The sequence below is a fragment of the Camelus bactrianus genome, chromosome 23 (genome assembly GCF_048773025.1).
Source record: "Camelus bactrianus isolate YW-2024 breed Bactrian camel chromosome 23, ASM4877302v1, whole genome shotgun sequence".
NCBI classification, from domain to species: Eukaryota; Metazoa; Chordata; class Mammalia; order Artiodactyla; family Camelidae; genus Camelus; species Camelus bactrianus.
In genome coordinates, this window is record NC_133561.1 from 863,853 (window position 1) to 884,386 (window position 20,534).

The 20,534-nt window shown below is 60.3% G+C and overlaps 1 protein-coding gene across 3 annotated transcripts in view; it reads right to left on the reverse strand.

The window, feature by feature from the left end:
- The window catches only part of NAV1 (neuron navigator 1), a 203,260-nt gene that overhangs the window by 126,987 nt on the left and 55,739 nt on the right, over positions 1-20,534 (reverse strand). For all 3 annotated transcript variants that reach the window (XM_074351515.1, XM_074351514.1, XM_074351513.1), the window contains exons 2-3: positions 18,850-19,585; positions 14,631-14,734 (exon numbers count right to left, since the gene is read on the reverse strand). In XM_074351515.1, coding sequence (XP_074207616.1) covers positions 14,631-14,734; positions 18,850-19,547 — 802 coding nt within the window. In that variant the 5' untranslated portion in view covers positions 19,548-19,585. The remainder of the gene's footprint in view (positions 1-14,630; positions 14,735-18,849; positions 19,586-20,534) is intronic.

Below are 20,534 nucleotides of genomic sequence, written 5' to 3' on the forward strand. Positions count from 1 at the left end.
TGGCTTGGGAGGGGGTGGTATCTGCAGCCGAGATCCAGGGGCGGGTGAGTAGGGAGTAGGGGGAGATGAAGGATTCGACCCGGTTTTCTCCTCGCTTTCCACTCAGGGACGGGCAGGTTCTGTGGGCACGGGTGGCCCCCTGCCGCGCCCGGAGCGGGGGGCGGTGGAAAGGATCTGTCGAGGCGATGTTGGGGTGCAGGTAAAAGGCACTGAGACTGGGCGGCTCAGGGCGCGGGAGGGAGAGAGTGGGCTCGTGGGGCCTGTGGAGAGATGCGGGGAGGGGTGGAGCAGTAATATCCAGGTCATTGGTTCCCCACCCCCACCTCCAGGAAACTCCCAGCCCCACCTTCCTCAGTCTCTCAGACTCAAGGCTGCCCCCCTGAGGTGGGGATGCCGCCAGAGGAAGGGGGTAGAGGGTGGGCGAGGTGGCGGAGAGACTGGGCCTGGGGCCAACCGGGCAGAGGCCTCAGGGAATTGGAGGAAGGGACTGGCTCTAGGATCTGAGATTGGGCTCCCAGTCTAACTGACTGCATGACCTTGTCAAAGCCATTGCACCCCTTGGCTCTCTGTCTTCTCCCATGGTCGTTATAACACCAGCTTCAGGGGTAGGACTTTGGAACTGCCAAGTGCTTTGTCAAACCCAGAGAACTAGGAGGAGGCTGAGCACTGGCCCCTCGCCTGCCAGAGCTCAAGTGGGGCTTTGGAGCAATTTAAAAAGACTAGGCCCAGGGAGGCGAGATGGGGTGGAAGGGGGAGGAGGCTAGAGGCTGATGGAGTAGGCAGCAAAGCTGTCCCTCAGGAGAGGGCGACACTGCCCATCCTCCAGGGCCTCCCAGGTCAGGGCCACATTGCCTGAGCAAACGTACCTCTTTGCTCAGGCGAAGGACAGGAAAAAGGGGGGATGTCTCTGAACACAGGCCCCAGTGGAGCCACACACTGGAGAGGGCGCAGCCCCGAGAACGCTTGGCCAGAATGCACTAGCCCTTGGCTCATCTGCCCGCCCTGTCCCCAGCCTCCCTCCCGACCCCCTCCCCCTAGAACCTGAGTCTGCCGGCCCATCCCCTCTCCTCGTGTCCATCACCGCAGCCCGCCCGGCGAGAGAGGCATTTGTGTGCGTGTCTGTCTCTCCCACCAGCATCCACGCTCTCGGAGGCAGAGCTGTGGCTCTCAGCACCTCGTGTGGAGCAGATGCTCAGCTGTGCTGGTAACGTGGATGTGGAGGCCTGTTCTCCAGGCCTGCTCCTGTGTGACTCCTGGGTCCTGGTAGTGTCCCCAGGACTCTGCTTCCCATCACCCCAGGGCTGGACTGAGACACCATAAAGTTGCAAGGACAGGGGCCGTGGCAGAGAGGAGGTGCTGACCACAGTACAGAGAACACAGACTTCTCAAGCAGAGGGGTGTTTGGGAAGAGATGTGGATCCTTGGTGGGGCCTTGGAGAAGCAGAGAAAGATGGAGATGCTGCCCTCAGTGAACTCAATGTCTGGTAGGACATTCAAGATAATAGTTCAAGGCCTCGGAGAATAATCCCGTTCCTGGAAAACAACGACGTCATGACCATCAACACATTCACCAGGTAGACAGACGGAGGTGCGTAGACTCATTACAGGAATGACAAGGGGAGACTAAGCCCCAGGGACCAGGGTCCCTGGTCATCTCAGCGATGCTGTAACTCAGGGTCCCGAACTTCCTTAGTAGGGACTGAATACCTACAAGCATAGCAGTAAGATAGTGCTAGCAGTGAGAGGATGGGTGGAAACCTGGCAGGCTTCCTGGAGTAGGAGGCAGTATAAATAAGGAAGGGTTCAGACCAGGAGGGCAGGGAGCAGGAGGTGGTGAGTGCCCAGCAGTGGCACTGCCTCCAAGGAGTAGAGGAGGGAGCTGGTGCAGGTTTACTAGAAGGTCCTGGGGCAGAGGGCACAGCACAGACTGGCCTCCACACCTGGGTCCAGCACTTAGGAGATTCTGTGTGGATTCAGGGCTCGTGACTTCAGATAGGGAATGAGAAGCAATCGGATCTGTTAAAGGGACTTAAGAGGTGCGCCAGAACGGTCTGGGCACAGAGAGCACCCAAGGAGGAGGCCGGTCATCAGATCTTCCCTCTGGGGACACACCAGATGCTCATGCTTCAGTCCAAACACAAGATCCCGGCTCAGGGAGGGGATCAAGTCCCATCAAATCTCTGGGTGACCATGCCCTCCCTCCCCCAACCCACAGCCACTTTTCATGAAGTCACAACCACTTCCGAAGTTCTCATCCTTACTCAGAGGTCTTCTCAAATTTGCACAAGACACAGCTAATTCAACCACAGGGGAATCTCACTGTTCCTAAAAATAGCAGCTTGAGAATCTGGGGACACTTTTCCCCTCATGCACCCGGTTACGGCAGTCCTTGCTTGTTGTTTGTATTTCTCCTCCGGTACATCAGTTCAGTCTCCTTCTCAGCGGAGAAGGAGGAATTAACTGGCTGCCATCCGACTGAGAAACATGATGTGCGCTGTGGCCCGCCCCAGCCAGCGTGTGCTGCTGGGGACAACGTCCAGGGCTCGTCCCTGGTGCCCGCGTCTGGGGGTCCCCCTCTCACACTAGTCCCTGGGGTTGCTCTGATGCTGCTCCACTGTTGCTCCGTCCACTGCCCCTCCTCGTCACTGAAGGCCCGCTGCCGCGCGGCCTGACCATCCGTCCTTCCTGGTTCTCACTCCCTCACTCGCTCAGGGGTTTCCGCCTGGTCCTTGCCACTCCCTTCAGTCCTCTTTGTTCCTCTGTGCCTCCTCTCAGGGGATATCATTGCCCCAGTCCCCAAGCCCTTTCCCTCCCATCAATAAACGGCTCCTGGATTTACCTCCCTCTAGAAGAGAGCGTTTTCCAGAAGAGAGGCACCAGCCCCCCACCCCCCACTCCCTCTGCACAAAATGCCACCTGTCAATCTGCGAGACGGAAAGCACCCTCCGTGCTCGCCTCCTGGGCTGATTCAGGGCTGATCCCCGTGAGTGCCGGTCCTCCAGGTACTGCTCACCCTCCTACTGTCCCTCTCTGAAGGGTCTTGCTGTGGTAGTCCCTTTAAATTGTCATCTTGGCCTCCTGGAACTTACAGAGGCTCCCTAATGCAGCCTCTCCCTCTATCTGGCTCTTTTTTTTTTTTTTTAATTCCTTTCACATGCCCTGAGTTTCCCACCATCCTCTACTGCAATGGGAACGCTCAGCTGCCGTGGCAACAGCCATTCCAGCATCAGTCGATAAAGCCAATATATGCAGAATGCTTCCTCGAGTGATTCCTGGAACGACAGGCTCCTGCCCTGGCACAGCATCCCCGAGCCCGGCCTGGAGCCCCTGCCCTCTGCCCACTGTGGGGCAAACAGGCAGGGCTGGTCCAGTGAGGAGAGCTCACGAGAGGCTGTGTGGTGCGGCAGAGGCCCGGCTGGGCGGGGAGTGGGAGCTGATGCTGCAGTGACCAGCAGAAGGGGACTGGACCCTGCCCGGTCTCCAGAGGGGACACAGGGAAGGAGGCTGGTTTGGAATCATGGAAGCCCCCAGTCTCCGGCCCCCTAAAACCACTCGTCTCCTGACTCATCTCTCTCCAAAGGCGTTGGCAGTCTCTGGAACAGGGTGGGGTGACTGATTTGACCACGTCTGTTGACCGATAACTTAAAGCAATTTGAGGAATGAAGATACAGGCATCTGGCCAAGGACAGGCATGCTCTGTGATTTTACGTCCCCCCACCCTGAGACTAGAAGCAGATAGAACCCAGGTTGCCTGTGGGGGGTCTGGAGTCTACCCCTTGGTTTGAGGTAGGATTTCGGGGGGTGGGGAGAGAGGGAGAGAGGGGAAGTTGGGAAGGAGGGCTAGGCTGCTCCCATCCTGTTGACCTTGAAGGGTGACCTTGGGAGGAGGGGGATCTGAGGCAGGGGTAGTGGGCAGGCAAGTCCATACTGGGCTCCCTCAAGAGCAAAGGGCAGAGTAGAGAAGACGGGAAGGTCCTCTTGATTTCTGTGCCCACAGTCAGGATCTGGAGAGATGGGGCTGGGCACTAGCCCCCCAACTCTGGGCCAGGGCGGAGCTGTCATCAGCCCAGCTGAGCAACCAGCACCTTCTTTAAGGTGTCCCTGCGCAGGCTAAGATGAGATTTTCCATCACATCCCCAGCAGATTCCAGCGCCTCCGCCTTTGTAGAAAGCCCTCCAGCCACTGATGCCCACTTCCTCCAGCCCTTTTCTCTGCCACCTCATCCCCTGTGTCCTTCCAGCTCTCAGCAGGGACTTCTCGAGCACTCAGAACACGCACGAGGCCAGGCTGGAGGCTGCTGACACAGCCGGAGCACCCAGACACGCAGCCGCACGTCTCACACCTGCTCAGTGCCTTCTCTACGCCAGCTGTGACAGGTGCCGGGGGACGGCAGGGAGCAGGACAGACAAGAACTCTTGTCCTCAGGGAACTTCCACTCAAACGGGAGGGACAGGCAATACATAGAAACAGTAGCCACTGACAAGCGCTAAGGAGTGAAAACAAGGCAGGAAGGGGAATACAGAACACCCGTGGGCAGGGGGTGAATTTTTGACACGGTGACCAAAGAAGGCGTTACTGAGAGGGTACATTTAAGCAGAGATCTGAAGAGGAGAGGGAACAGTCTCTGTGGGTATCTGGGGAAGAGATTTCCAGGCAGAGAGAGCAGCCTGTGCAAAGGCCGAGGCAGAGTGTGCCTGGCGCGTTTGAAGAACTGCAAGGAGATGGGAGGCACGACTTCGGGAGCCAAAGGACGGGGCCAGCACAGGAGGTGGTGGAGGCGAGTGTGTGGATGCTCTGAGGTCACGACTCGGCCTTTCACTCAGTGAGCTGGGAGCCCCTGCAGGCTCAGAGCAGAGGACTGAAGGGTCACTCTGCCACAGGGGGCTGGACTCCTAGACAGGAGTGGCTGCAAAAATGGGGGTGAGAGATGACGGTGGCTTTGGTGGTGGTCAGGAGTGGTCACCTCTAGGCACATTTTGAAGCCATTAGGATTTGCTGAGGGACCGGCTGTGGGTGTGTGTGGAGAGAGGGGTCAAGGGGGATTGGGGCCTGGACCACGGTCGGGTCAGAGCTGCCGTCAGGCAAGACAGAAGACTTGAGGAGCCAGTGTGGAGGAGGACAGAACCCTCTAGCCCCCTGGCCCTTCCTGACAGCATGGGGCCCCCTCCAGATGCCTCCCCTGACTCACTCCACGCAGTTTGCTGCAGCCGCTTCAGTAACTTCCTCCCACCCGTGGCCGGCAGTCTTCATCCGCTCGTCTGTGCTCCCCAAGGCTCCCTCTTGGGTTGGTCTCCAGATAAGGAGCTCTTCTGAGAACGCATCACAGCCCTTTGCATGCAGTGGGCTCTCAGAGTATTTGATGAATGAGGAAGTGAATGAATGCATGACTCAGAGCAGACGTGTGGGGGCTGTAAACAGCAGTGACCTCCCAGTACCCGTGGGGAGAGCCGGCGCAGCTGGGGCGCTGGAAAGGGAGCCAGGCCCTGGGATGGCGTCCCAGCAACCTCTCCTCTCCCCTCTCTGCAGCCCCGGGCCGCAGGGAGGCCAGCAGACCCTCTCTTTGCCCCTGCGAGGGACACGCTGGTTCTTTAGCAGAATGACCTTGGGATGGGTCACAGCTGGGACCCTGTCCTCACCACGTCCCTGCTTGCACACCTCTGGGAGACAGCCCAGCTGGGTGGGAGACAGACTTCTCCACCGTGAACCTGAGCCCCACCCTCCATGGCCCCCGGGAGGAGGAGAGGAGCCAGCGGGCACAGTGGCCCAGTAGGAATGCACCAGTGTGCTTGCACCTCCGGGCCTCAGCCAGGAAGCCCTCCCAGACTGACACACTCGCTTCCTCCCAGCCTTGTCACCACTTTGGTTTTGCCAGGGCCTGGCTCAGCTGCTCTGGTCCCAGGAGGCTCCCTAACTTAGGGTTGGGACTTTTCTTCTGGGCTCCAAGGCTGGGAGTCCACGTGGGCTCAGAGAGATTTGCTGTCCACTCAGCTGCCAGGGGAACGAGGCCCAGCAAACTGAAGGCGGGGAGTGCAGCCAGGGAGCGTGGGCTGGCCTAGCGTCTGGGGAAGGTGGGGGTGCTGAGGAACTCTCGCTGCAGCCCACGCTCCTCGGGGCTCACGTGGCCTGGACACATCTGCCCTGACCCTCCAGGCCAACAGGACACAGATGAGGCTGCCCATTGGGGGAAATGGCCGCCTCCTCTAGGAAGCCTTCTCTGACTGCATCCCAGGCTGGTCTTTAACTCTCCTCTCCACTGATTAGAGTCGGGGGGCCGTGCGGTCAAATTCTGCCCAGTTATACCCCAGGGATAGACCCTCTCTGTCTAGATGAATTGTAACCCCATGTTGGTACCTCTCCGAAATTCATAAATTGAAACTCATCCCCAGCATGGTGGCAGGGCGTTTGGGCGGTAACTGGGTCACAAGGGCGGAGGCTCACGTGGGATTTGTGCCCTTGTAAGAGGAGCCACCAGGCCGCTTGCTTCCTCTCTGCACCACTTGAGGACGTGGCGAGAAGACAGCGGTCTGCAGACCAGGAAAAGAGCCCCTGCTTGGAGCTGAAATGGCCAGCACCTTGACCTGGGGCTTCCCAGCACCCAGAACCATGAGAAATACACTTGTGCTGTTGAAGCCCCCCGGTCCACGTCCTCCTGTTAAGGCGGCCTGAGCTGACGAGCCGTCTCCCTCCAGGGAGCCGTCGGGAAGGGCTCGCTGATGCTTGTTAGGCTGAGGGGCCGGGGGTCTCACAGCCACTGCGCACCTGCCGTTGCCAGGGACCCTCCCAGACAGCTCACATGCATCGTTTCATGAAACCCCCTGAAGCAGGGACTATCATTACCTTCATTTTACAGAGAAACACACTTTCCCAGGGTCACCCTGCAGGCTGCTGGTGGAATCGGAATCTAGACGTAGGTCTGTGGTCTGACATCCTCCCACAACTTCATGCTGTTACCGTGCAGCTGCTCCTGGGGCTTGCTTAGTAACTGCGTGTGACCCCAAGAAGTGTGGAGCCCCCATTGCAGGGACTCTGGGGCCGTGGTGGAGGAGGGAGGGCTGGGTCCTGGAGGGAGAGTGGAGAGGAGGCCCCACCTCTCCTCCTGTCCTGCCCAGGAGCTCCCCGGAGCCCAGACGCCCACTTGCCCTCGGGTCTGCACGGGTCTGGGACTGGCCTGCAGGGTCGTGGGGGGGGACAGGATGGCGGAGCCTTCCTGTGGGCACAGCTGCTGGGCTGCAGCAGCACCGGTCAAAGCTCAGCCTCATGACCTCTGTCCTGGGGTCCTGGTCACTTCCAGTGGATCTGGCACTCCCAACAATCCCAGGACCCCTGGGGGACTTCCCCATCCTCAAGTCTCGGGGGCCTCAGGTTCCCTGCAGGACCGCTCTGTGGCCTTAAGAGAATGTCCATGTTCTCCACACATCTGCTGGCCGTGGAAGAATCCGTGGGAGTTGGGGTGGAGGACGCCTACTCCCTCTGCTCAGGGCTGGCAGCAGGGAGGGGCGGGCTGAGGACCTGGTCAGACACAGGACCCACTGGAAGGCAGATCCCCTGCTCCCCGGCTAACAGACAGACTAGGATAAGAAAGCTGGCTGTTTCCCACATGTGCTTGACTGGTGTGTTGCCATGGCAACCGCCCCACACACCTGCAGGGGTGTCCGTTGCACCCTGGGCCCCAGAGGAGCGCTACGAGGCCCAGGTACCAGGTTCTGAGGCCAGGACCAACCAACCAGTTGTCATGGCGACCGCAGGCTGCCAGTGGGCGGGGGTGGGGACTCCAGGCAGGGGAGGGGGAGGGCAGGCTGGGCGGTGGGTCCTGTGTGGGAGGGAGGCGTGCAGACTGGCTGTGTGGGTGTGCATCCTCTGCTTCTGGCCAACCCAGAATCCACTCTGACCCGTCTGTGCAGAGTTGGGTGTTTTAAGGCCATTGAACCCCGATGCTCAGTGAACCTCAAAGGCAATTTTCCTCTCTGTTCTGCCTTGGGGCAGAATGGATCCATTTGGACTCAGTCCTATTACTTGCGAAGAAATCCAAAAACCTGATGAGGGAAGACATAAGGCCTAAACCGGAGGCTGCCTGGCCGGCCCTGAGACGCCATCACTGCCACAGAGCAGGATTTCCTAATCTGTGTTCATGGACTGGACCCAGGAGGCCCATAAGACCCACCCTTAAATACGAGTTTTGGGTGTGACTACATCCATTTGTCTGGGAGGCATACTGTGACGTCAACCAGGCTCTGAAAGAGGCCACAAGATTAGAGACAGCTCCGGGAAGGAGGAGACACCTCGGCCCACTTGAGCTGCGTTAGCGAACCTGGCCTCTCTCTGCCTGCACAGAAAGGCGCTCCCACTCCGCTTGGTACTGGGTGGGCACCTCTTTGCTTTATTAGAGGCTTATCAGGTTTTTAACAGAGGCATTAAAGTTGACTGGAGATGCCATGGGCGCCTCTCTCAATGGGTTTTAGTGGAATCATCACTGGCGACCACTTGGCAGGGACAAAGCACTCTGCCGGGTTTGCCCACTGGTGTGGCTGAGGGCCCGCCTGCCTGCAGCCTGATCTCAGCTCCGGACGCTCACCTCTGAGCCTCCGGCTCCTGGGGGCCCGGCCCCCGGCGCAGGAAGGATGCTGTGAGCTCACGGTGTCAGGCTCCTGTCCTGGACTGTGGACTTGGGGCTGCCCCCACCCCCCGCTTCCAGTAGGGCTGAGCTCTCCTCCTGTCCCAGGCGCTCCCTTCCCTCTCTGACCTCAATCCTTCTCATCAGAGGGCACGCTCTCCACCCGCCCTGCCTGCCCTCCATGGAGGTGGAATGACTTTCTTGAGGGAAGGGACAGCCAAGGGGTTCTCTGACCTCCCAACCACTCCCAGGGCTTGGGCGACCCCACACCCACCCGCCTCCCTCCACTCTCTGAACCCCCGACCCCACAACCCGGGATACACGCACAGGAAGGCAGGTTTTTCCTTCCTTCTGCCCCTTAAAGGCCTCACGTGGACAAACACTACAACCAGGGGTGGGTCTCAGCCCTTAGCCCTCCTGGCCACTGTGTCCCTGTCACCTCATTCCCCACCCCACTGCCGCTCCCAGGGCGCCCTCTGTGTAGACTGCCAGTGTCTCCTGGAGGAGGGTCTCATCCTCTCACCACAGGGATGGGGGGCCTGTGGGGCGGGGGATGCTGTGTGCTGGCTGCTGCCCACTCGGGGGTGCCCAGGGAGTTCCTTGAACGTGACTGGCTTGGTCAGGGGCTTCCCTTGAGATGAGGGCCCTGCAGGCTCTGCCCCGCCTGGGCCCCCTGGGGAGACCCTGCTTCATGAGTTGGGAGGAGGACTGGCCCCCTTTGCCAGGGGGTTGGTGCGAAGCCCAGGGAAGCCAAGTCTTCAGGGCAACACTGGAGGTGAGGGAATTCTGGGCATGGAACTTTCTCTCCGTGACTCAAAGAGAGGCAGGGTGGGAGTTTAGCTAACAGCTCCTCCCACGGCTGAAACTTCTGTCTGCCCCACAGCTTCCTGGATAACTGCCCTGCAGTTGTAGGGGGTGGCCTGACCCAAGAGACCTCCTCCCGGTATCTTATCCTTAAGACGTGCCCAAGGCCTGCAGGTGCAGGGCAGCATTTCCTAGGAAGAAAGATATCAGTTCATTTGAGGTGGGAGAGCTGAATCTCAAAACCTGGCCAGGAGGGGCTGCGTCTGGGACAGATGAGCATGGAACACAGGGGCGGATGCGGTGGCTTTCCCAGCACCAGAGACCGCTGCTGCCTGTGTTCTTGGGGGCGTCACAGAGCCAGAGCTCGGTCCTTGCTCTCTGGGCTAGGAGACAGACTCAGAGCTGGGGCTTCTCCACCGGCATGCAGATCATGTCCAGCTGCCCAGGCAGAACACTGCACCGCTCCAGAACAGCCACAGAGGCTCCACGGGGCAAAATCTTGGCCCACTTTGTCCATAGAAGTACCCAATCTCTAGAGCAGTGCCTGACACACAGTCGGTGCTGAATGAGAGTCTGGTGAACGGACAGGAACTGCCCTGGGTGGAACGGGAAGCAGGGAAGCCAGGCCTGGCCAGGCCTGGGTATTATTTCCTGAGCACTGGTGGGCACAGACGCCACGGGGCCACTCGCACCCCTTCCGGAGAGGGAGTGGTTGGGGTGCCCGGGATGCCCCGCTTGCGCTATGTTTTCTTTCCTTTTTTCCTTTTTGTTTTAAAAATGGAGGGAATGGGGACTGAACCCAGGACCTGGTGCCTGCTAAGCACGTGCCCTACCCCTCCTCAGCTCTGTTGGTTTTGAGCCTCCACTAAAATGGCTCCCACGGGGCCGACCCCCCTTGGAGATGAGTCCCGTTCCCAGCCAAATGATGACTTGAGAAGTCACCCCTGCCCCTCCCTCCCCTACTCCTTCTCCAAAGGAATAGAATCCAGATCCCAGGTTCTAGTTCAAACCCCCAGTGGGGACTTCGGATGACCTCCCAGCTCTGGCCTTTCCCTCTGGGGGCCAAGCCCCGCCTCGCTGGTCATCTCACAGCCTCTCCGGCTTCCTGGGGGCACCGGGACCTGGGACTTGCGCCCTTCCCTTGAGGTCACGGCAGGCATGGCCCAGAGCGTGACTCCTGAAGACTAGTGCCTGGCCTCCAGTCCTGGCCGGACCACCTAGGGATGTCACTCAGCCTCCCCTCCTCTGTCAGGTACACAGGGCCTGCAGCGACAAGTAACACCCGGCACGCATGGAGTGGTTGCTGTGCACCAGGACGTCTTCCGAGCACTTTGCTTTTATGCTGGCACACTTCACCCCCACAGAATCCTAGGAGAGGTGCTGGCGTCATCGCAGAGGCACAGAGAGGTTTGTCACCTGCCCAAGGTTGCACAGCCAGCAAGCAGCAAGGCCGCAATGCGAAGAGGGCTGGGGTCCCAACGCTCGCATAGCTGTCAGACGGGTAAGAGGGCGCCGTGCAGTGCGCGGTTCAGAGGAAGCAGGGTAAGTGTCAGCCACTGCTGTTCAGTGTTCCTGTGACCTCCCATCCCAGCTCCTGGACCTGGCCGTATGCTGGGTCCCAGCTGCCTACCCTGTTTATCCAAACCCGGCCTCGGAAGGTCCTGCACTCCACACCTGTCTGCCTCACAGCGGCCCTGACCTGCCTGAGCCCTGAGAACACAGCTAATACTGCCTGCCTGGAGCTTGGACTGTGTTTTCTAGTCAATTGTCTGCATGTCCTCTCTCCACGGATGGCTGGGACACAGCCCAGCTTAGCCTGACAGTCCCCAGAGGGCAGGAACACGGCAGGGCCAACACAGCGTGAAATGACAGAGTTTGGGGACGACAGAGCCGTGGCATCCTGGGCTTGGCTCGGGTCGGGGGAGATGCCGGCGGGGACTGGCTCACTGGACCTGGCAGAGGCAAGAGAGACCCAGCCCAGCTTGCATGGGGCACAGTTAACCCAGCGGGTCCGGAGGCACAAAGAGGGCGACGTTGACAGGCCTGGGTGCAGCCCCCTCGCTGTGCATCCTCAGACAAGTCGTTTTCCATAACCTCTCTGAGCTGAGCTCCCGCATCTGCACAGAACAACCGTCCCAACTGCAAAGGCATGTAAGGTGCTTACAAGGGACGTCATGGGGAGTGCTTGGCGCTGTGCCCTGCACAAGGTAAGTGCTCAATAAACAGCAATCATCATCACCACTGGGTCCTCTCCGAGTCCGGGAAGCCGAAGGCAGTGGTCCTGGTTTCAGCTCATCTGCCAACTGCCCTGAACCTCTCTGTCCTTGTTGAAAATGAGGCCACATTTGGGTGAAGCCAAAGTCTGGTAGAGCTTTGACTTCCTGGGTCCTTTGAGCTCCTTCGCAGCCCTGGGAGACTTGGATCTGGCCTGAGGTCGTGCCTGGGAGACCAGAGCAAAGCCACCCCCGAGGGGAGGTGCCAGCCCTGCTCCTGCCCGGGGAGGGCCCCCCGGGCCCGAAGTCTCTCTGGCTCCAGAACCCGCACAGCGTGAAAAGCTTAATTGTGGCCTGGAGATGGAGTCAGCTCAACCACCGAGAGGCAGGAAGGAAAAGCAAACAAGCCTAGTGTGAGGCCACCTCCCCACGGCCCCTGCAGCCTCGCGTGAGAAGCGAGGCGGGTGGGGGGAGCCTGGCTCGTTCCCCAGCGACATGTGCTACGATGAGAAAAGACCCCTTCATGACGTGGCTACTCAGTGCTCCCTCAACATGCCACAGAGCGGGAGCAATTAAGGAATCAGTGTCAACCTCGGGGCGACCCTTCCCATCCCCTGCACATGCCTCGCACACATGGGCCCCCCGGGACGCCAGCCTGGCTTTCCAAATTAGGATCTGACAGAGCCTGGACGCTGCTCTGTGCTGATGGCACAGCTAGGGGCGAGGGGGGTCAGGGCCCACCACGGACACCCCCACACTTGCCCAGGGCAGAGGTGGAGGGAGCAGCTGATTGTGGAAGGCCAACCCCAGCACCCTGAGGGCGGCGGGTTCTCGCGGGAAATTCTCTTCCTGCTACACAAAGACCGTTCACCCTCCTGTGGGCTCTGTTCACAGGCAGAGCACTGCCGGGTGGCCGACCTCCTCGCCTGGGCCACTTCGGCGCTCCCGAGGAGCAGGTGGGGAAGCAGGGACGACGCAGTCTCCAGGTGAGGCTCCCCGGGCTGCACGCTGACTGAGAACGCCCTGAAGGCAGGTCCCGACTTAGTCACCTTCTACCCTGGGTGGAGCTCAGTGTCGGCACGAAGCAAACGCGCTCACGGAAGCTTTGGTGAGCGAAGGCAGTGACCAGCGAGACTGTCCTGCCCGGGGCGTCTCCCCCTTCCTCTTCTTTCCGTTGTTAAGTTGAAGTCTAGTCAGTTTATAATGTTGCGTCAATTCCTGGTGCCCAGCATCGTGTCTCGGTCATACACGCGCACACACACACATATTTGTTTTCATGTTCTTTTCGTTATAGGTGACGACATGGCACTGAGCAGAGCTCCCTGCACTCTACGGAAGAAACCTGTTTTTATCTTCCTCCCTTCCTCTTGTCTCTGGCCTTTTCAGGCTCAGAGGACAGGCTCCCCAATGAAGCACAGGCAGACCCCAAATCTCTCCCCCATCCCGCCCGTCAAAGAGCGTGTGGTATCCTTGCCCGAGATGGACCCTGTGACCTCAGCCAGGGCGGGAGCAGAGGCGGTGCGGGGACCCTGCCCCTCCCCTGAGACCCCGAGGAAGCAGTGGCGCTCTGCCATCTACCAGACCCTTCAGACGGAGCTGGGGAGGCTGGTCCTCCCGCCCAGCCCAGGGGCTCCCGCAGCCGGTCTGCAGGACGGCAGAGTGAATGTCCTCTCGCCCGCCCATCGGATAGTAATCGTGAGCGGTACCGGGTGGGTGAGGTCGTCAGGCCCGTGCGATGTTGCACACACATGAGGAAGCCATTACACTGACAAAACTGCAGATGTAAAAATAGAGCTGCACATAGTTTCCTGGTTACCACATGCTAGCGCTGATGGGCTTTCAGTGCCAGCGAAATGTGGTTTCCTTCTGTCCCCCACCATGCCCCACCTCCCCGCACGTGCACTTACTGTGGGAGGCATGGCTGACTTTCTAGACGCCCCGTGTCTCCCCCACGACCATCCTCCACAGGGCTCACCGCGGAAGGGGGGTGATGCTATCCTGACCACCGCTAGGGGCCAGGCCGGCGCAGGACCAACGGAGCCAGCTCCAGGCTGAGAGGGACACCCACCACCCCCGGCAGGGGACAAAGAAGGCAGGGCCAGCCACCACCGGTGTCCAGTGACATCAGGGTCAGGCTGTGTCCAAGCCCCAGCTTTGCCACTGGAGCAGGGCCCTGAGACAAGGCTGAGAGACAAACCCTCCAGACAGGCTCAGGTTTGCCAAAGCAAGTCCTCTCCTTTCTTGGGATGAACCCTCCTTGGAAGCTGAAGGGTGGTGCTGGTTCCCTACAGGGCAGAGTCTCGGGCACCTCTGCAGTGGACCACAGCCGTCCTCTAGGCGCGTCTTAATGGTGCAAGCAAATCCACACACACCCCTAAACCCTGCAAGGAGCAGAATCGGACCCGCTGGGGCCCAACCCACGCACACAAGGCACTCGCCCACCCCTCCTCACCCCTCCACCCAGACACCTCCTGAGACCTGCCGCAGCAGAGACAGACTGTCCCAGGAATGGCCGTGTCTCGGCCCGCGGTCCTTGGGGAGCACCACTCGCTTGTTTGTGTTTTGGGGGCCTCCTTGGGAGGCGCACATTCTGGTTCCCGAGGTGCTGAGGTGCCGTGAACAGCACTGTGTGCGTGGGGGGGGGGTTCTGGCTACAGGAGGCTGTGGGGAGGTGGCCGCATGGGCGTGGCCTGCTGATGTGGGTCTAGGGGAGGAAGCGCACTGTGGGCCGTTGGTCAGGTGGCCCTACACTGCCTCCCAGCTACACACGCGGCACCTTCCGGGATAAAGCTGGCCGCTTTCCTTCCCTGACTTGCTCCGGGGGTGGGAGTGGGAGGACAACCCTGCAAGGAGTCAGGTGTGGCGAGAACTCTAAGTGCAACTGACAGGTCGCGGCCTCAGCGTGAAGAGATGTGGCCGTTTGGCCGGGCCACTCCTCCCATGTGGGCGGTGAGAGAGTTCTGGTCCAGCGGCCTCTCCCCCGGAAGTCTGCCCTCACTTACCCATGCACGAGAGGCTCTCCTCAGTCCCGCCGGGGGGGCCAGAGTAGCCATCAGAAGCCCAGCTGCCCTGGCGGAGGGGGCCAGGTTCCTGGTCTGTCTGCGCCCTGCGGGACACAAAAGGGTGGTCACTCATGGTGAAGGCTGCCCTGGCCTCAAAGCCTCTCCCCGGGGCTATGGAAACCCCTTGGAACCTGGTTCTTCCCCTCTGCTGTACCCTGCATCCCTCTGAACTGGGCCCCCAATGGGCACACATGTGCACCCCAGCGGGCAGCAGGCCTTCTAGGCAAAATGAGGCTGGATCGGGGGTGGGGGCACCCCATGTCACCAGGACACCTGATGCCAGTGGCCCTTTAGTGTCTACCAATTCCTAGGAACATGCGTCACCCAATGGGGCAGACAGCAGGACCCCCAGTGACGCTGGGCCTTGGGTCCCACGTCCTGCTGTGCACCCTGCCCTCCGGCTGTGCACATGCCCAGAGAGGGGCTCCCTCTGAGGCTGAGGTCACTGATCCCGCAGGAGAGTTTGGGGGGCCCGGTCCTCACAGTCCAGGCAGCGAGGGGGTCAGAGAGGAGGGCCAGCTCTGCCAGGGTCACAGCGACTCTCGGGAGAAGTCCTGGCTGGGCCAAGCAAGAAGGAAGGGTGAGGCCTCCCAAGTGCACGCAGACGTCCGAGCACAACCCAGCCGTACAATCGCTCCTGGGAACAAAGGCTGTAGGAGCTTTTATTATAGGCAATTACCCGGCTCTCCGAGCTGGCCCGCCCACTGTCCGCCCGCTGTCTCCAGCTAAATGGACCCCTTGGCAGCTTGGCAGCGGGCGTGGGGAGGGCGGTGCAGCGGGAGGAGAAACCGATGGTGGGCCAGGCCGGGGCCAGGGCGAGGCCGGGGCCCTGTGGGTCTCAGCACTACTGAGATGTCCCTTCCCCTCTCTCCAGTCTGCACTTCTCCAGCATCAACACGGCCAGGACGCTGGGCCCAGCTGTTAACTTGCTGTGTAACACAGAGCACGTGTCTGACACCCAGGTCAGCCTGATGGTCGGTCGGGGGCTGGGTGAGGGGCTTGCTGGCTCTTCAAAGCCAGGCAGGCAGTTGTGAGGCCTTGAGGGTCTGCAGGCCTCTGAGCTGGGGCGGGGACGGAGCAGGCTGGGGGAACTCAGAGGCAGCAGGAGGCCCCACCTTGCCTGGGGACTGCTAGGAGTGACGTGGTCAGCCACCACGTGCCGCCACAGGGACGGAGCACCACGGGGGCAAAGGGAAACCGGAATTGGTTGGTTTCTTGGAAGAAACGAGCAGAGACCCAGGTTCCTGGAGGAAAGGTTGCAACACGTTGGTGAGACGGTGACAGGACGTCCTGCTGGAGAAGGGGATTCTCTACGGCGCTTCACTGAATGACATCACGTGTGCAGAGCCTGGCCGCCCCGCCCAGGGTGGCAGGCAGTGCCGGTAGACGCAGGAACCGTTTGCTGTTCATTAACATTGCCGCCATCAGGCAAGGGCCAGTGCGGGTGCACGTGGGCCAGGCACGCCCGTCCCAGGGCAGCGGGAAGGCAGCCTTCACTGCGCTCACCTTGGGCGGGTCTGCTCTTCCGTGCCCACCTGCCTCCGCCTCCCCGCACACAGCCAGGCTGCCGTGGCCCCCTCACTTCCCAGCCCGAGCAGACAGCACCATTTCTCTGGAAGTGAGTTGAAGGTTCAACCAGAGGGAAGAAAACCCATGACCTGACACTCCCGCCGCCATTAACTGCACCCTCCTAACGGAGGTCTGACCAAAGGCCCGCAGCGGGAGGGAGGGGAGGCCTGCCCGGGAAGAAACCACCTGCGGGGGCCCTTCTGCAGGAGGGCAGGGGCGAGTGAGGTCAGGATCTGACGGAGCCAGATGTCTGAGGCCAGAGGGTCCGGAGCAGACCTTCTCTGGTCCTGGGGACAGGGGTGTCCAGAGGGAGGCTGTCCCTGGGTCCTGGGGAAGGATGGAGGAGCTGGCTGTGGCGGCAGGGCAGGGGATGACCGCCATGGCTTCATTCCCTGGAGAAGCAGGTCAGCCAGGAGCCACCTGGAGGCAGGGAGGGGAGACTGGAACCTTGGCTTGTGTGATGGGCTGGAGCTTTGCAGAGGAGGCCAAGGTATGGGGTGGAGGGGGTAGAGTCCCACGAAAACAGGGTCCGTGAGCTCCAGGGAGCAGATGGCACCTTCCTGCAAGGACGGCCCAGTCCCGCACTTGGCTGAGTTGCCCAAGGCAGTAGCTCCAGGCTCTGCAGGGTGTGGGGGTTTGCACCCTGCCCACTGCCCACAGTGCTGTAGGGGGGTGTCTTTGGTCCCAGCGTTGCCCTGCCCGAACCATGACCCTCCTGCAACCCTGACCCAGGGCCTGGGAAAGGCAGGGCCTAGGAGGTGGGATGGTGTGACACTTTCCCATTTAAAATGCAAACAGACAACTGATGTTTGCTGAGCAGAGGTTGCATTGAATCGTTCACAGGAAAAAGTCCTGACCTCTTTGGAAAATGTCAGAATCAAAATCTGCCAGGAGGCTTGGAGGGTAGATGATGCAGGGTCTGAAACAGTGTAACTCCTGGACACTTTTCCCCTGAGACGGAATTCAAAATGAAGGCACTCAGGCAGGGGAAGCCAGTCCCGGAGTCTGCAGGAAGACAGGACTCCGGCTGGAAAAGGGCCGCTCCCTTGAAGGGCTGCCCTGCATTTCTGCCTCCTCGGGTTCTCCCAACAGCTTGGGAGTCGGAGTGGAGAAGGTCACGGGGAAGACGTGAGCTGCTTCTCGGGAACGGGCGCTGGGTGCACAGGGCGCCGGTCCGGAGAGATGCCACAAGAGGCGGGGGTTGGGGGGAGGATTCCGCTGGGGGAGGAGCCGGCTGGGGTCCACAGTGACGGGAAGCCCATGGCCGTGGGTGCCTTGTAAACCCCTCTGCTTGCTGGGAAGTTCTTCCTCCTGAGCTTCAGATCTCCCTTGACGTCCAACCACCACGACGCTGACTCAGTGCTCCGGAGCTGCACATTTCAGAACAGCTCTCGGACCCTCTCAGCCTTCCTTTTCCAGAGCAAGCTGCTCCAGCTCCTTTAATCATTCCTCTAACACCTTTTTGGCTCCCTCCCCATCCCCAAACTGTCAGTCTTTCTCTAAATGTGTTTTCATGCACCAGGGTCCTTTAAAAATGTGGAGCTGGTAACTGAGTGTAACCCTCTGAAGGAGGCCAGATGGGCAGAGGACAGGGAGCTCTCCCCTCCCTCGTCGGGGCCCAGCCGTCTGTCACTGTGGCCTAAGATAGCCGCAGACGTCTCAGGGGTCAAGTCGCACTCTTGGCTTCCAGTGAGAGTTCCAGCTCCCAGCAGACTCCACCCTCAGCCCAGATGCTCCAACAACGCCCCCCGGAGACTCTCCGTGTCCAGGGAGCTCCTCCCAAATCCAGAGTGAGCGGGTCCTCAAACCCACACAGAGCACAAACCCAGGAAGTTAGGCTGGTCAGGAAGGCACCGAATTTGCATCTGGGCATCTCTAAACCATGTCATACTTAGTAATTAGAAGGCTGTTTACTCACTGTGGCCGTTTTAGGAAAGAGTTATATTTTTATTAAAAAAGCAGTTGATGCAGGCGTTTTTCTGTGCTCTCAACTTGCCGCATCTGAAGGCTGGGCACACTAGCTTGTTTGCGGTGTTGGTATGAGGTGGCCCAGCCCCAGTGTGACCACAGAAGAAGCATGGTGGCTCACTTTTGGGACACTAGGCAGGTAAACAGATGTGCCCGGGGCAGGAGGGTGGGTGGAGAGAGAGGACACACAGGTGGACACGAGGGAGCCCTGGGAGCCCCAAGGAGGCCCCTTAGGACTTCAGGCAGCAGGAACTGAAGGCACAGACGTGAAGACGTACTCAGTCCGACTCACGGTGGTGGCGGCTGTCCCGGGTGAGGTGGGTACAACCGACCGACCAGCCTACCCATGTACCTAGCTGCCTCTTCATCCGTGGTACCTAGTGCACTGTCTCTGAGAGCAGGAGAGATGGACCCACTGGGGGCACCCTCCTTGCCAGCCTCTGTGTCTTGTGGCATCCCCAGAGTTGAATCAGGGTCCCCTTGTCCTGGCCTCAATCCTGCCCTGTTCTCCATGCCCCGCCCCGCCCACCTTCTGTTCGCTCCACCAGCCCCCTTCCCTCCGTGGGCCCCTGCGTCCCAGCTCCGCTCCTCGCTCCTCCTTCCCCCTGCCCCCGCCGCTCACCTGTACTGGAAGGGGGCCACCGTGGCTGTGACCGGCTGGCTCTGCTGATGGGCGGAGGAGAAGCTGATGGCCCCTAGGGCGGGGGCCGGGCAGGGGCTGTGCGCAGGGCTGCAGACTGGAGAGGACGGCCCGGAAGCTGCCCTGGCATCAGGTTCCAACGACCTGGGGCCCCCGGAGCTTCTGTAGGTCAGATCTCTTTGATCTTTTCCTGGGTAGTTAGATGGAGCCCCTGGTATCTGAGTTTCTCCATGAGAACTGGTCCGGAAGGGGCTCCTGCCCCGAGTCGGGCGAGTCGGAATCCCTTCCTGGGCCACCTTCTTCCTTCCCTGGGTGCCCTGTGTCTCCCCAGCTCTTCTGGACCCAGTCCGGCTAGAGAGGACTGCTTTGGGGGCCGTCCTGGGACTGCTCCATGGGGAGCCAGCATGGCTCTCAGCAACCTCGGCTGACTCCCTGGCAGCCCCAGGAGACTTGGGGGCGCCTCTCCCCCGGGACGCCTTAGGAGACGAGCCTCTGGAAGGGCCTCCAGCCTTGCCCAGTCTTGGGGAGGCCGCCCGCTGGGGACTCAGGGCCAGGCCGGCCTGGCGTGGCTGCAGCCGGGGAGATGCAGCTGGTGTCTGCATCCTGGTCTGGGAAGCAGTGCGAGGCACGGGGATGGAGGAGGCGTAGTGGGTGCGGCTGGCAGAGTTCACACTGGCCATCCCGTCCACGGTCAGCGAGGCCGGCGGGGACTACAGCACTGCAGGGAGAGGAGAGTGGATGGTCAGGTGCTGTCCCCGAGCCTATGAAGACCGTGTGGGGCGGCAGGACAAGGCTCTGGGACTCCTGAGCTCACGTCTGACTTGGTCATGGGCTACCTGCCCAGCTCCAGGCAAACCCCTTCCCCTCTTGCTCTGAAAGGCTGTTTGAGGCTCATGTGCAAACACATATGTGCAAATGCTCCCTGAATTGCAGCTCGCTGTATGATGGGGTCGTTGAACCCTCCTTGACTCCGCTCCTGCCCACTGATAGGGGCAGACTCCCCTTCTCCCAGCCTCTCCCTCTCGGATTGTTCTTTGTACCTGAGTCTAGAATGTTCTGCCCATGGTGAACCAACTCCCTGTGCCGTCAGCCTGCACCTGCCACTTGTCCATTTAACTGACACCCAGCTCTCCCCAGGACACCTCCCCAGGGGGGTGGAACCTTCCAGACCCACCAGCCCATCACAATTACAAATTATAAACATGAACCCCCACCGCCCCCCCGGCCAGGATCCCACTACCTAGCCCATCCCAGCCTCTGTCACCAGTGCCATCTCCCCTGCCCCCCCCCCACTGCTCCTGGCCCCCCAGGCACTGGCGACTGGGGCACTTGGCTTGTAGTCTTTCCAGCCCATTCTTACCCAGCTCCTGACCTGGCAAAACTGGCCCCTCCATCCCCTCCTCTAGTGTCAGAGATGCATGTCCCCTCCTTGAGATAAAGGGAGACCCCTCTACGTGCCCCCTGCCACCTGCCCCCAGTCCCTCTCTCCGGACCCAGACCCATGAATTATCCCATCTTCCTCCCGTATCAACCTCTCCTCCTTGACCAGCTTCCCCTCCCTGCCACGTTAATTAATGAATTTGTTAATCTATTAATCACTTTCATTTCAGAGGGAATTTGAAGCCAGCTACAAGGATGCACGCAACGAACTCCCGAGGGAGGAAAGA